The sequence below is a fragment of the Peromyscus maniculatus genome, chromosome 4 (genome assembly GCF_049852395.1).
Source record: "Peromyscus maniculatus bairdii isolate BWxNUB_F1_BW_parent chromosome 4, HU_Pman_BW_mat_3.1, whole genome shotgun sequence".
NCBI classification, from domain to species: domain Eukaryota; kingdom Metazoa; phylum Chordata; class Mammalia; order Rodentia; family Cricetidae; genus Peromyscus; species Peromyscus maniculatus.
Window position 1 is genome coordinate 62198181 of NC_134855.1, and position 15652 is coordinate 62213832.

A 15652-nucleotide genomic window follows, 5' to 3' on the forward strand; every position below is an offset into this window, starting at 1 on the left:
GCATCTAGGATTTCTCATAGTCCTTGGAGGGCATATAGTTCACACTGTCCCCCTCACTCGCTTTTAGGATTGGGCACTGGGCCCACAAAGGCAAAATGACTTGGCTCAGGGTTCTGAGAATCTTTCTTGAGGTAGGGGTTAGGCCGGCTAACACATTGCAGAGGTCGCAGAGAGCCCTACAGCAGAGTTAGGTTTGCACAGCGAGTATATCGTCTGTACTTCGGGCGAGTGTATTCTCGGCGTGGAGGGGATGATGAAGTCTAGGGATGGACCCCATTCCGGCTCCTGAGCGACGCTCACCGAGGGACTCAGGAACCAAGCGGAGCACTGCGCTCCGAGGACTTAGTCTCTGATTTGCAAAGAGCTGAGTTCCAGGGACACTCGATGAGGGCTCCCTCCAGGTATCCACCGGTGGGGTGGGGAGCAGGTCTTTGCAGCTGGAGTCTGCATGGGTGGAGCGGGGCGTGGGTGGGGCTCCGGAGCTGTGGTTCAGAAAGCCGGGACCTGAGGAAGTCTGCAGGTGCTCCACGCTCCAACCCGAGATGACAGCCAGCAAGCGAGTCGCGAAGGTAAGTGCGTGTAAGACGACCCCTTTCTAGTGCTCTCCCCCCATGCTCTATTCCCTCCGTTTCCCCCAGCTGACCTCTGAGCTTTTGTTTATTAGGGGTACCAGAGTGGGCTGAAACCCAGGCATCCTCCCCCTCTCCCAGTGAAGGAGTGGGAGGAGGCGGTCGGTGTGTGTGTGTGTGTGTGTGTGTGTGTGTGTGTGTGTGTGTGTGTGTAGGGCTGGAGTTTGTGGGCCGGGATATGTGTGTTTGTGGGTGTGGGTGTGTGGGTGTGGGTGTGTGTTTGTGTGTAGGGCTGGAGTTTGTGGGCCGGGATGGGGGACACACAAGACAGAGTAGTCACCACGTTTCCAGTTGTACTGGTGTGTGTGTGTGTTGGTGGTGTGTGTGTTGGGGCAGGGGGTGCGGGAGTGAGAATGAACTAGCGTCCCCAAACTGGTTTCAGTTTCAATTCTGCTGGACATTTATTTGTGGGGCGTATCTCAGGCACGAGAAGGGTTCTGTTGCGCCACCTACTGGATGGACCCATAATTTGATACCTTTCTTAACCGAGGCCTTAGAAGCTAGAGATGCTGATGGGCAGTGGGGCGGGAATGGGCAGTCCCTGGAATGAAAGTATACAGAAGAGTCCCTGGATGAGAAGTACCAATTGATGCCCTGAGTAGGTTTGCATGCAGTCTGCTACAGATGCTAAATGCCTATTTCGTACTAGCCCAGTGCCAGGCGGCAGGGGGCAGAAAAGGAACAAAAATCTTATCCCCTTTGAGTGCTCGTTTCTATCTGGGACACTGAATACTATCTGGAAGAATGGAAAGGGGTCAGTTTCTTTAGGAATGTCTAGAGGGCTGAATGGAGCCACGATTGGAGATTGTAGGGGAGAAACGCTGGCGGGCTGGGGCTGGTACCCCAGGCTTTGAAGTTTACCCCAAAGGTCCCTCCAGTCTGCACAATTTAGGGAAAGGCTGCTTCAGGAGAGAGAAGGGTGGCTGCTGTCCTCGGCTCCATAAGGGAAAATTCTTTAAGATGGAGAAGGCCAGAGCAGGCCCATCCCAGAACTAAAATTTGGAGGCTGGTGCAAAATAGGGCAGAGGGTCCTCGCTACCTCTTGCTAAGAGATGGACAGGCTTGTATTGCTCCAGAATCCTGAGTGCCAGGCAGTTTATTTTATCTAATTTGTATAGCAACTCTGTGAGATAATTGTGTCTTCCCATTTTGCAGAGGAGGAAATTGAGATATCAGAGAGAGTAACCTGGCTGACAGTGCTGTTCAGATTTCAGCAGGAGTGACGGGGCTGGAATTTGACTCTAGACTGACGAGACTATCACAACAGGGCTATTAAGGGCCTTTGTGTCTTCAGTTTCAGTTCCTCCAAGTCAGGTGACTTACTAGCAGACTTTGGGAGGAGCTGTGTGTCCTAGCTTAGATTTCAGCAATTATGGGAAAGTCATGGCAGAATTCACGAAAGCACATAAAATCCAAGTATTCCCAGTGGTAAGAGAGAAAATTCCCCTTGGGTTTTTTCTTTCTTTTTCTTTTTCTTTTTTTTTTTTTTTGAGATAGGGTTTTATGCAGTCCAGGTTGGCCTCAAACTTGATATGTAGCTGACAATGATCTTTACTTTCTTTTTAAAATTATTACTTTTATTTTCTGTGCATGGGTGTTCTGCCTGCATGTATATCTGTGAACCACCTATATGCCTGGTGCTCGCAGAGGCAAAAGAGAATATTGGATCCCCTGTAACTGGTTGTTACAGAGATGGTTGTTAGCCACCATGTGGGTGCTGGGAATTGAACCCAGGTCCTCTGGCTTAGAGCAACAGGTACACCTAGCTGCTGAGCTACCTCACCAGTCCAACCTTTAATTTCTTGATTCTTTTGCCTCCATCTCTTAAGTCCTGGGATCAGAGATGTGTACCACTTAATCAAGCTTTATGCAGTTTTCGGAACTGAACCCAGGGCTTCATGCATGCCAAGCAAACACCCTACCAACTGAGCTGCATCTCTAGCCCTGAACATGCTCGTTCAAGATCTGTGTTCTACCTAAACCTTTGTTCTTGCCAAGAGGATGGTTGTAGTTAGGTGGAATAGGCAAATGAGTGGTCATGGCTCTAAGTGGAAGAGGCAGGAAGCAATTTGTTGGTGTGGCTAGACATGGAAGAGAGGCTGAGAGATAGAAGAAAATGTGGGAAGTTCATGTATTTGGGAGAGGAAGTACAGATAGTTTACAGCAGTGAAGGACCCCACACCCAACCCCTTGGGTTAGGGAAACTTTCTCTCTGCGTGTGTTTACACAAGCACTTCTCAACTTTGTCTCTGTTGGCACTTGGGACCAGATACTTCTTTGTAGGATGTTTCATCAGTATCTCTGGACTTGACCTGCTGAACTGTAGTAGCACTCACCCCATTTGTGATAGTGGAAAATGTGTCTGGATATTGACAAATGTACCCTGGTGGGTACACACATCCCTGGATGAGAAACATAGTTTGTATCTAGTTGTTGTCCCAGAGGACTGAGCTGCTTGTTGTATGAATGTTTTTCAATGTCGCCTTTTTCTAAAAATGGAGTCCCAGGGGTGAGGTCCCTTGGTCAGATGCACTATGGTACACGGGGGACTTTGGGCATGTGGGATGTGGTTCAGGTAGGGTACCACCTAGTATGTTCAAGGCACTTAGTTTCACCCCAGTACTGCAATAACCAAACCAAACCCACAACCTTAGGGCTGTTCTGCAGTGATGAGCCTGTTTAGCTCAACTTGCCCACATGTACTTAGCCGTGAAGCCCTTTTCCTGTGATAACATTAGTATTCCATGGGGGCACCTGCATACATTTGTCCTGTCTGGGCCTCAGCCTTGATGTCCTGCTTTTCTACCTGGAGGGTTCCCATCTACTCTTCAAGGCCCATCTCACAGCGTGCGACCTCTGGGAAGCATTCCTGCTCCCCTTCTTCCCTCCTCCCTGATTATGTGTCCATTCGCACTATTCACATCCTCAAATTTGAGTTTCCTCCATTGCTCCAAAGACATTCTTGAGGGCTGCACCCCGTCTTAGTCAGGGGTCAGCAGAGGATGCTCAGTAAGCTGCTCTTGGGAGAATGAAGGGGTGCCCAAGTGATTGGGCCACATTTCTAAGAAGCCCGGTTACTCCTTATTCCCTGGTTCCCATGTGTGGTGTGTAGAGTTCCTCACTGGGGGCAGACCTTTACCCTAAGGGCGGTGTGGCGTGGTGGAGGGGTGGGTGGGTGATGTTCTTGCCGTTGTTTCCACCCGTGCACATTGTGCTGGAAACTCAGCAGGTATTAGTGAAGACACCAAGAGGAAATTGGACCCAGTGGCTTTCTAGAAAGAGGGCAAGAAGACAGAGTTAAGTACCTTGCTTTCAGAAAGAAAGGCTCCTAGGAGAACTTACTCCCAAATTCTCAATATTTGAGAGAAGTGATCAGCTTATTCTTATGCTGGGGCCTGCAGACCTGGAGTGAGGATGAAATCAGGTGATTCATTTATCACCCAGTACTGTGTCCCACACCAGCTAAGTGCTCCCTAAGTGAGGGCTCCTGTAGTCGGACTTTCCTTTGGGCTCCCAGTTCAAAAATAAAGGCATGGAGACTTACTATTAGTTATAAAAGGTTGGCTTTAGTTTAGGCTTTTCCCCAACTCTCTCTCTCCCTCTCTCCCCTCTCTCTCTTTGGTTTTTTCAGACAAGATTTCTCTGTGTAACAGCCCTGGCTGTCCTAGAACTCACTCTGTAGACCAGGCTGGCCTCCAACTCACAGAGATCTGCCTGACTCTGTCTCCCGGGTGCTGGGGTTAAAGGCGTGCACCACCACTGCCTGGCTCCCAACTGTCTCTCATAACTTAAATTAACCTGTTTTTATTAATCTATGTTCAGTTACCTTTCCTCTCTATCATATGTCTGACTTTTTCAGTGTCTCGTTGGCATCTCTTAACGCCTAAATCTGTTGGGAAGTCCCGCCTATTCTCTCCCGCCTCGCTATTGGCCAGTCAGCTCTTTATTATACCAGTCACAGTGACACAGCTTCACACAGTGTGAACAAATATTTCACAAAAGGCTCTGACCTTTTGCTTTCTGTTCTTACGATATGCTGTTTGGGCTTGCTGCAGGGCTGTGGGTACGGTGCTGAGGTTATGAACACCTGGCCCACTGTCCCCGTGTGACCCCTACAGGAGCTGGAGGATCTTTTGGAGAAGCTTCCACCGTACCTGCGGGACCTGTCTAGCGATGATGCCAACGTGCTTGTATGGCACATGCTCCTGCTGCCTGTGAGTATCCATGGGAACTCTTGGGGTAGGGGTGACTTATGCTAGATGGGAGAGTCAGGCCTAGGTGAGAACTTCCTTTGACCTGGGATCTCTTCCTGGAGGTTGTGGTGTTTGTTAAAAGTTCTGTCTCTAGAACAGCTGCTTCTAAGTCCATTCAGACTAATGAACACACCAACCGAAACTTTGGACTTAGGAGGACACCTCTCCTTCAAACTGGTAGCTACCAAGCCCACCAAAGAAGGAAGGTTCGGCAGACAAACAGTACCAAAATCAGGGGAGGCCCAGTTGGTGAACATGAGGACCTGAGTTTGGCCCTCAGCACCCATGTAAACAGTCAAGCGTGATGGCAGGAGCTTGTAATCCCAGAGCTGAGGAGGCAGAGACAGGTCTCTGGAACTCACTGACCAGGCAGCCTAGCTTACTTGGTGATTTTCAGGCCAGTGGGAAGCCCTGTCTCCCAAAACAAGGTAGTTTAACACATACACACACATTTTGAGATACGATCTCCCTATGTAACTTGGTCTGGAGCTTGTTGTGTAGACCAAGGTGGTCTTGAACTCAGAGCACTGCCTCCTAAGTGCTGGAGCTAAAAACATGTGCTACCAGGCTTAGTTAATATTGTTTCTGACAAAATGAGACCTCCTTGTTTTTTTGATATAGGGTCATGACTCAACTTGAGAAATAACACCTAGAAGAAAAAGGAAAACAAACAAACAAAAACAAAAGACACAGCCCTTTGCTAAGCAAAGCTCTTGGAGAAAACTGATGGTCTAATTATTTAGAATCTGTAATTACCATGCAATGGTCTCTCCTTCCCTTTCCACTAATCTGTAGTACAGAAAAATGGAGGAAGGCTTGAGCTGGGCCAACATTTGAGCCCTGTCAAGGTCCTTCAGCCCCTTGGTTGAAGCTGTCCAGATGCTGGGCCACAAGTGTTGGGGAAAAGATACTAAGTGGATCCTGGTTATGTCTTCCCGGAGACCAGTTTTGGGATGATGACAGCGAGGAGGAGGGGTAGGTCAGGAGGAAGAGGGCAGTCACAGGAAAAATTAGGAAAGGCCATGTTTGAGAGAGACTGAGAAGTCACAGGATCTCTATGGGTGAGTCCTCAGGCAGATGTGCCAACACCTCTCCAGCCAATCAGGAGGCTGGAGGACATTTGTCAGACTCTAGGGAGCTGTGATGAAGAGAGTAGCTGGCCTGCAGGGAAGGAGAAGCCAAGAGCCTTTGAGGACAAGCAGACCTCTAGCCCCAGAAAGACTTAGTCTCAATTTACATGGTCGTCCAGGCAGCCCACCTGTCCCTTCAGCGACAGCGGGTCACAGCTGCGCTGGCCTTGTAAAGCTGTGTAGAGAATCGCAACAGATGGATGACTGTCTGAAGAACACGGCATGAGGTTACACTGAGAAGCCTCGCCCACCTTAAGGAAGGGCATCGTCCTGTTACAGATGAGGAGGTGGAAAGCCAGGCAGTCGAGGAATGTGCCCGCCGTTACACAGAATGAGGGGGCAGGGCAGGGGCTCGTCTGGCTCCAGAATTCAATTTCACACCCCGCCCCCTCCAATTCTGTCCCTTCTCCTCCATGTTTACCTTTGTGAACTTGTGGAAGCAAGAGGTCAGTTTAAAATGCTGTACACTCCCCCCCCCCCCTCCCCGGACTTTAGCCTGGGACTTTCTAAGTAGGGTAGGCAGGCTAAGCAGCCGGTCCCCAGGGATCTGCCTGCTCACACTTCCCAGCACCAGGATTGCAAGCGTGTGACACCTTGTTCTGCTTTTTTCCCTCCCATACAGGGATTTGGGGGACCCAAGTCAGGTCCTTATGTTTGCAATGCAAACACTTTCCTGACTGAGCTATTCCCTCAATCCCTTCCTTTTCTGTTTTTTCTCCCTTCATTGGAGACAGGTCCTCACTCTGTAGCTCAGGCTGGCAGTCCTCCAGCCTTGGACTTTCCTATTTTTCTCCTTTTTGTTTTGCTTGCGGTGCTAAGATTTGAACCCAAGGCACGTGAGCAAAGCATGTACTTTGCCACTGAGCTACATTTCCAGCTCCAGAGTCTTCCATCCTAACCAGTGCGTGGACGGTTTCAATCAAAAATTTTATTTAACCCAGAATCTGGAAAGCAGATTCTTTCCACCAACATGGGATGCAGTGTGAACTCCTTCATCTGGTCCACCTTCTTTACGGATGAGAGAGCGAGTCCTAGAGAAGCTCAGAGTCACACAGTAGCATGAGGCAGAGCAGGAGAAGGCCTCGGGCCTCAGCTGTCTGCACCGTTCATCCATTGTTAAGACCTTGGAGCTCAGCAAGAAGAAGTCTGCAGACAGGATGCAAAGACACCCAGTTCTGCCCTGAGGGTCCTGCGTCACTCACTCTTGTCTCTGCCTCACAGACCCAGGCTTTTCTGTTTATCAAGACCATGAGCTGGATATTTTCTTTATCTGCCCAGGAGATAAACACAGCCAAGCCCAGTTTCCATTCTGTGTGTGTTAGAGACAGGTACTCAGTCAGAACCTTGACTCTGGGCTACAGACAGGGCCCAGTAACAGTGGACGAGCCTAGCACGTATGCGGCCTCGGTGTCCATTCCAGCACTCAGAACAGAAAAAAAAAACAACACAACCCTTGACTCTGCCCAACCACTGCTGTAGTTCTAGCTCTCTTAGCCCTGTGTTTTCAAAAATGGAACTTCTGGAAGGATTTGGAGCTTTGGCACCAGTGTGAAGGACCCTGAGCTCTGTGCTGGGACCATTCTGCTCTGTGCTGGGATCATTCTGGTCTCCGCTCCCCTCCCCTTTCCTCTTCTTCTTCTTTACAGGGTCTCGTGTGTCCACGGCTAGCCTCAAACTCCCTATGTAGCCAAGAATGACCTTGAACATCTTATCTACCACCCAAGCACTGGGATGGCAGGTGTGCACCGTCACACCCTGTGTTAGGTGGTGCCAGGAACTGGTCCCAGGGCTTTGTCCACGCTGGGTAAATGCTCTGCCAACTGAGCCACATCTCCAGCCCCTGGAACTTCTTCAGGGAACACAGAGTGGTGGTCATATGTGGGTCGTAGAGTCAAGTGCTGAGTTTCCATTTTAGCACAGTCACGGTGACCTGGACATCGCATGTACACACTGAACTACAGTTTCCTTACGTTGAGAGACATGGTTTTCAGACTTACCAATGATAGCTGGTGCACATATGTGTGCTGCCATACCCTGTTCTAGGCCTTTGACATAAACTAACTCATTTCATCCTCAGCTAAGCCCTACGAAGACATCTACTGTTAGATGAGGTCCAGTCACTCATCTAAGAGACACTGCTCGTGGGTGAAAGAGACAAAACTGACCCTGTAGCTTCAGGGTCTTCACGTTGCCTCCTCTCCACTCTACAGGCTAATGTGGGGGCCGTTCCTAGTCACACACAGGTGGCCCAGGGTAGGTGCCCAGGAGACTCTTCAGCTCCCTTGATCTGAATTCTTCTTGTACTAGCTCTTGGCCATTGCCAAACCCTTCTTTACTCCAGTCCCTGGGGTTTGTTGTATTTTGTTTTGTGACAGAGTTTTGCTGTGTAGTCCAGGATGACTTGAACCCACTCTGTAGCCCAGGCAACAGTCCTGCTTCACCTTCCAAACATTCCGATTATAGGCGTGGAGCTTTATGTCTAGTTTTTTTTTTAAGGTTTATTTTGTTTGTGTATATGTATCATTGTAAAGTAATAACACTTACCGTGTTTAAAGAGTTCGTAAGTACATTATGTAGTCATCATTCCCCTCCATTTTTAGAGCGTTTCAATCTGTATTTCAAACTAGGCCTATATTTGATAAGCTCTCTCCATTCCTCCAGCACCTGATAAGCACTTTTCTGTTTTATATTTCTAGGATTTGACCATTCTAGGTATTGACATGAGTGCCATCAATACAGTAGCTGTCAGGTTTTTTTTGTTTGTTTTTTATTTTATTTATTTATTTTTGTTTAGCTTATTTCACTTATCGTGATGTCTTCAAGGTTCATTCAAGTTGTAGTGTGTATTAGGCTGTCATTCCCTTTTAAGGATAAACAATGTGTCTTTGTCCATATGTGTCTCATTTTTTTCATTTGTCGTCTTCAGCTGAGTAGGAAAATGTAACCATGAAATTTTCAGGCAAATGGATGGACTTGGAAAGTGGGGTCACTCAAACTCAAAAAACAATTAGGATCTTCTTTCTCATATGCAGATTCTGGTCTAGAGTGTATACATGCAAACAGCCGTAAGGGTGGGCACAGCGTGCCATTTAGAAAGGAGACCAAGAAAGCATAACATCAGGTGATGAGGACAGACAGAATGCTGCAGACAAAAGGACACACAAGTGAAAGAGAGTAAAAAATGGATTGTTTTTTCAGTTTCAACTCTGTTGTGGTTTTTCTTTTTTGTGTGTGGTGAACAAATTCATAAAAATATAATTGAAAGTGAAAGTGTAAATCCCTAAGTGTTTGATATCACTCACTGGGAGGCCTGCTCTTTTCTGAAGGGAAACAGGAGCAGCTGGATCTGGGGAGAGGGAAGATGTGGGGGCAGGGGGGAGGACCACCATGACTGGAAGGAGTGGAGGGAGGAGAGGCTTCCACCAGAATGTATTGTGTGAGAGAAGAATAAATTAAAACACAAAAACATAAGGGAAGTTGCATGGCTTCAGAAAGGCTGTTCTGTGTAGAAATTCATTGAGATGTAGAGTTTAGGACTGGGCAAGCGTTTGTGTGGCTACATTAACTTAACTCTGTGATGTTTTTATTTATGACTTCATTATAGTAAAATGATTTTATTAAAAAGTTCCTCCAGGCTATGGTGGTGCACACCTTTAATCCCAGCACTCAGGAGGCAGAGGCAGGCAGATGTGTGAGTTCGAGGCCAGCCTGGTCTACAGAGTGAGTTCCAGGACAGCCAGGGTTACACAGAGAAACCCTGTCTTTGAAAAACAAAAGAAGTTCTTTGGGGAGCACTGGAGAGATGGCTCAGTAGTTGAGAGCCCTGGTTGCTCTTGCAGGGGACCCAAGTTCAATTCCCAGCACCCACATGGCAGCTTGCAACTGCCTGTAACTCCAGTCCCAGGGGAGTTAACATCTCTGACTTCCATGAGCATGTGGTACACTTACATGCATGCAGGCATTCATACACACAAAATAAATACATCTTAAAAAATTCTTTGAGGGATCCGTCCAAAGTGGAATTGATGGATCTTATTTTAAGTTTTGGCGACCTCCTTTCTGGTTTTCCATAGCATCTGCACCACTTTTAATTAGTAAATTTGTTCTCTGACAGTTTCATACATCTATTATACACACACTGGTTGCTCTCATGCCGCCTTCCCTCTGCCCTACATAGCTCTTCCTCACATGTCTGCTTGTTTTGTGTTGTGACTCATTGAGCTTAACCGGGGCTGTCGGTGTGGTTTTCTGGGCTTCTGTCCCATTTTTCAGTTGAGGAAACTGAGGTTCAGGGATGGGAGATGTTTCACTCATGACAACAGAATAAAACCCAGGGTCTATCCTTCCTCTAATTTCTAAGGCAGTTGTCAGATGCTCCTCTCTTCCTGGGAGTAGAACAGAGAACACCTGGGACCCTGAGACGAGGAAGGGAGGGAACCAGATCAAAGCCCTTGGAGGAAAGCCATCTTGCAGGGAGTTGTACCATCAGAACAGAGCTCAGTCTCTTCTCTTTGACCAGGACCAACCTCCCTATCACCTCAAGGCCTTCCATCTGCAAATTGACTTCCCCAGAGAGTATCCACTTAAGCCTCCCACTTTGAAATTCATCACCAAGATCTACCACCCCAACATCAGCGAGGATGGGTTGGTGTGCCTGCCCCTCATCAGCATTGAGAACTGGAAGCCTTACACCAAGACCTGCCAAGGTAGGACTGGCCTTGCCCAGAAGAGGGGCAGATGTAGATGGGGGCTATTGAATGGGGGATGTTTGGGGATTAATTTGTGTTAAAGGCTTAAAAGAGAAGAGCTAGGGAATAGGGTGTAACTCAGTTGAGTGCTTGTCTTATAAAGTCTTAGGGTCAGTCTTCTACACCATATAAACTGGGTATGATGATCCACACTTGGGATGCCAGTGTTTGAGAAGTTGAAGCAGGAGGATCAGAAGTCCAAGGCCATCTTCAAGAGCAAGACGATTCAGCTGGCAAATGGGCTTGCTGAGTGGTGTTTTAGTTAGGGTTATCAATTGCTGTGAAGAGACCCCATGACCACAGCAACTTTTATAAAGGAAAAAATTAATTTGGGTGGCTTGCAATTCAAAGTTTAGTTCACTATCATCATGGCAGGATATGGCAGCATGCAGGCAGATGTGGTGCTGGAGAAGGAGTTGAGAGTCCTACATCTTGACTCTAAGACAACAGGAAGTGAACTGAACTAGACATAGCTTGAGCATAGGAGAACTCAAAGCCCACCCCCACAATGACACACTTCTTCCAACAAGGCCACACCTACTTCAAGAAGGCCACACCTCCTAATAGTGGCACTCTCTGAGTTTATGGGGGCCAATTACATTCATATTACCACACTGAGCAAGCCTAAACCTGGGTTTGATCCACATATCCCACAATGGAAGGAACGAACCTACAGCTCACAAAAGTTGTCCTCTGACCTCTACATGAGTTCTGTGGCATGCTTGTGTCAGTATGCACACATATCACACACACACAAACAAATTAATTTTAAAAGTTAATCCTTAATAACATAGCAAGTTTGAGGTCTGCCTGGCCTAAATTAGACCCTGTGTCAAAAATAAATAAATAGGCGCTGGAGAGATGACTCTGAAATTAAGAGCACTTGCTGCTTTCGCAGAGGATCTGGGTTCAGTTCCAGCACTCAGGGGATCTGTAATTCCAGTTCCAGGTGATCTAGCGCCCTCTTTTGGCCTTCAAGGGTGCTGCATGCACATGGTGCACATATGTACGTACAGGCAACATACTCGCATATAAAAATTTTAAAGTATATAAATAAAAATTTTTAAACATTTATATATTTAATATGTATGGATTTTTCTGTCTACATGTATGTCTGTGCACCATATACATGTCTGGTGCCTGTGAAGGCCAGAAGAGGGAGTTGGAACTCTGGGACTGGAGTTACAGACAATTGTGAGGTACCATGTGAATGCTGGGAATCAAACAGTTCCTCTAGAGCAGCAACCAGCATTGTTAATTGCTGAGTCATCTACCCAGCCCAAATAAATACACTTATTTATTTATGTAATAAATAGCATAAATCTAAATATATAAATATATAATAAATAAATATATTTATGTGTGTTTTGTCTGCATATATCTACACCAGAAGAAGGCATCAGATCCCATGGGACTATAGTTAAAGATCATTATGAACCACCATGTGGGTGCTGGAAATTAAACTCAGGACTTTTGGAAGAGCAGCCAGTGCTCTTAACTGCTGAGCCATCTCTCCAGCCCAAATACATTTTAAAAAATGAATAAATCAAAGGTGATAAAAATGTGAGTCTAAGGTGAACCTGTTGAATGAAGAGATGCTTCCCTAGATACTGGATGGTTGGTATACTCCTTCAAGTGTGACTGAGAAACTTTGTCGTGTGTGTGTGTGTGTGTGTGTGTGTGTGTGTGTGTGTGTGTGTAAGAGAGAGAGAGAGAGAGAGAGAGAGAGAGAGAGAGAGAGCTTGCCTGCAGAGGGAAGGGCTTGGGGTAAGAGGACCATCATCTCTTCCTATGAGATGGAGTTGCCGTTAGCCTGATTGAATAAATGGAGACACTGAAGCTTATGAAGGGTGAAGCTGCTGAATAAGGCCCTACAGGTGCTGAGGGGCAGAGCTTGGCTGGATCTAGCGGGTGTGGGGTGGTGGTTACTTTTATGGCAGCTTGACACAAGCTAGAAGCATCTGGGAAAAGGAGCTCTCAAACGAGAAGACGTCTCCATAAGATTGGCCTACAGGTAAGTCTGTCCAGCATTCTCTTGATTAAAGATTGATGTGAGAAGGCCCAGCCCACTGAGGGTGGTGCCACCCCTGGGCAGCTCGTTCTGAGTTGTATAAGAAAGCAGGCTGAGGGCTGGAGAGATGGCTCAGAGGTTAAGAGCAGTGACTGCTCTTCCAGAGGTCCTGAGTTCAATTCCCAGCAACCACATGGTGGCTCACAACCATATGTAATGAGATCTGGTGCCCTCTTGTACATAATAAATAAATAAATCTTAAAAAAAGAAAAAGAAAAAAGAAAGAAAACAGGCTGAGCAAGCTGTGAGGAGCAAGCCAGTAAACAGTGTTCTTTTATGGCCTCTGCTTTGGTTCCTATCCTGACTTCCCTCAATGACAGACTGAGATCTGAGAGTTGTAAGCTGAAATAAGCCCTTTCCTCCCCAAGGTGCTTTTGGTCATGGTCTTTCATCACAGCCACAGAAACCCTAAGACAATGATATTGTAAAAGAAAGTTGTCATCTGCAAAATGCATGCTTGAGAACTGTGTTATCAAGCTACCCCCCCCCAGGGCAAAAATAAATATCATGTTTTAAGTAAGCTCATAATTTTGTGTTGATCCCCAAGTTGGACACACCTGATTCTAGAGCATTAACAGGACTTTCTGTAGTGCTGGAAATGCTGGCTGTGTCTCCAGTGACTAATACCATAGTCCCCTGTGGTTAAAGAAACTGGAACTGAATTCTCAATTGTTTCGAACTTCCATGAATTTAAACTTAAATAACACGTAAGCAGTAGTGACCATGTTGGACAGTAAAGCTCTGAAGTCTGTGGACTCAACCTGGGTGCCAACCTGTGTCCGGCCTGCTCAGGATTCTTAATGTAGGAGAACAAGGACCCCCAGGGCGGGGGAGACACAAGGAGTGGGCCTTGGACGAGCCCTAGGGGCCTGTGATGCTGTCTTCACCAGAGCCGTAAATGAGAGCAGAGACATTTGTGCACCTGCCTAGGAGGGTTGAATGCCACCTTCCCAGGTTCCCAAAAGCAGTTGAGAAGATTGAAAGCCACTGGGGTGGGAACCGTTTTCCGTCTTTAGTTTAGAACCCCTTTACCCCAAATAAAAGTTTCTTTGAAATCCCAATCTAACAGAAAACCAGAGTGTCTGAGAAATGGCTCATCAGTTAAGAATGATTGCTGCTCTTGCCGAGAACAGTTCAGTTCCCAGCACCCACATCAGGCCCCTCACAACTCCCTGTAACTCTAGCTCTAGGGGATCCAGCTCCCCCTTCTGTCTCCAAGATCATCTGTACAAATATGGGCACACACACATACACACTAAAATCTTAAAAACAAAATAGAAAGAGCCAGGCGGTGGTAGTGCACACCTTTAACCCCAGCACTTGGGAGGCAGAGGCAGGTGGATCTCTGTGAGTTCAAGACCAGCCTGATCTACAGAAGCGACAATCACGGAGCCTGCATGGGTCTATGCTAGGTAGGTCCTAGCATACATGCTGTAGTTGTTAAACTTGGGTTTTATGTGGGACTCCTGGCAGTGGGAGTGGGGTGTCTCTGACTCTTTTGCTTACTCCTGAGACCCTTTTTCTCCTACCAGGTTGCCTTGTTCAGCCTTAATGTGAGGATTTGTGCCTAATCTTACCGCATCTTGTTATTCTGTGTCCAGTTGATATCCCTGGAAGGCCTGCTCTTTTCTGAAGGGAAAGGGAGGAGGAGTGGATCTGGGGGAGAGCGGAGATGGTGTAGGGGCACTGGGAGGATCGGGGGCAAGGGAGGCGGTGGTCAGGACGTATTGCATGAGAGAAGAAAAAAAGATGAGAGTGAAGACCAGGACTCTGACTTATCTCATGAGAAGCCTTGAAGCCATGGCAAATAATTGTTGAAAACTGTAGACCTACAGTCAGATGTGGTGGGGTGTGTTGGTAATCCTGGTACACAGGAGGCAGAGGAGCTCTGGTTTGAGGGCAGCCTGGGCTCCATAACAAAACCCTGTATAGCCAGGCGGCAGTGGCACACGCCTTTGATCCCAGCACTCGGGAGGCAGAGGCAGATGGATCTCTGTGAGTTCGAGGCCAGCCTGGTCTCCAAAGCGAGTTCCAGGAAAGGCGCAAAGCTACACAGAGAAACCCTGTCTCGAAAAAAAAACCAAACAAACTTGGGCTGGAGAGACGGCTCAGAGGTTAAGAGCACTGACTGCTCTTCCAGAGGTCCTGAGTTCAATTCCCAGCAACCACATGGTGACTCACAACCATCTGTAATGAGATCTGGTGCCCTCTTCTCCTCTTCTGGCCTGCAGACAAACATGCTGTACACATATAAATCTTAAAAAAAAAAAAAAAAAAAAAAAAAAGACCCTGTATAAAACAAAGGAAGAATGAGAGGGACATCTGCTTTGGCTGTGGAGCCATCCCAAGTGGTGGGACCCTCTTGGAGTCCCCTGAGGAATGACTGGGGGTCTTCGGGAGAATCTGGGGATGAATAGCCCTGACCTGCTCCCATGGTTCTCCTTGGCCACGATGCCCTTCTCTGTCCTCTCTCTCTAGTCTTGGAGGCCCTCAACATGCTGGTGAGTAGACCAAATCCGGAGGAGCCTGTGCGGTTGGAACTCGCTGACCTCCTGACTCAGAACCCAGAGATGTTCAGGCAGAAGGCAGAGGAATTCACCCTTCAATTTGGAGAGGACCGACCCTCTTAATGCTGGTTCTAAGGCCTCTCTGCCTGGATCTTCTGCTGAGTGGATGGATATCAGAGACTGGCACCATCCTGTGCTCAAGTTTTCCTTTGTAGCTGCTGATTGCCAATAAATGTGCCTACTGTGTGTGTGTATGGGGGAGGGTCTGTGTGATGTGTGCTCCTTCCCGAGTCATATGGCTCTAGATGTGCTGT

At 47.5% G+C, this 15652-nt stretch overlaps 1 protein-coding gene across 1 annotated transcript; it reads left to right on the forward strand.

Moving 5' to 3' along the window:
* Positions 1–418: 418 nt before the first annotated feature.
* Ube2l6 (ubiquitin conjugating enzyme E2 L6) lies at positions 419–15592 on the forward strand. Its single transcript, XM_006989641.4, has 4 exons — positions 419–569; positions 4748–4843; positions 10532–10718; positions 15310–15592. The coding sequence occupies exons 1-4, from the start codon at positions 543–545 to the stop codon at positions 15459–15461; spliced, it is 462 nt and encodes a 153-aa protein (XP_006989703.2). The 5' UTR covers positions 419–542; the 3' UTR covers positions 15462–15592.
* Positions 15593–15652: the final 60 nt, after the last annotated feature.

Coding starts and splice junctions, on each gene's coding strand:
- Ube2l6 (XM_006989641.4), top strand. CDS start 543: ATGACAGCCAGCAAGCGAGTCGCGAAG. Junction 570..4,747: donor CCAGCAAGCGAGTCGCGAAG/GTAAGTGCGTGT, acceptor TGACCCCTACAG/GAGCTGGAGGATCTTTTGGA. Junction 10,719..15,309: donor TTACACCAAGACCTGCCAAG/GTAGGACTGGCC, acceptor CTCTCTCTCTAG/TCTTGGAGGCCCTCAACATG.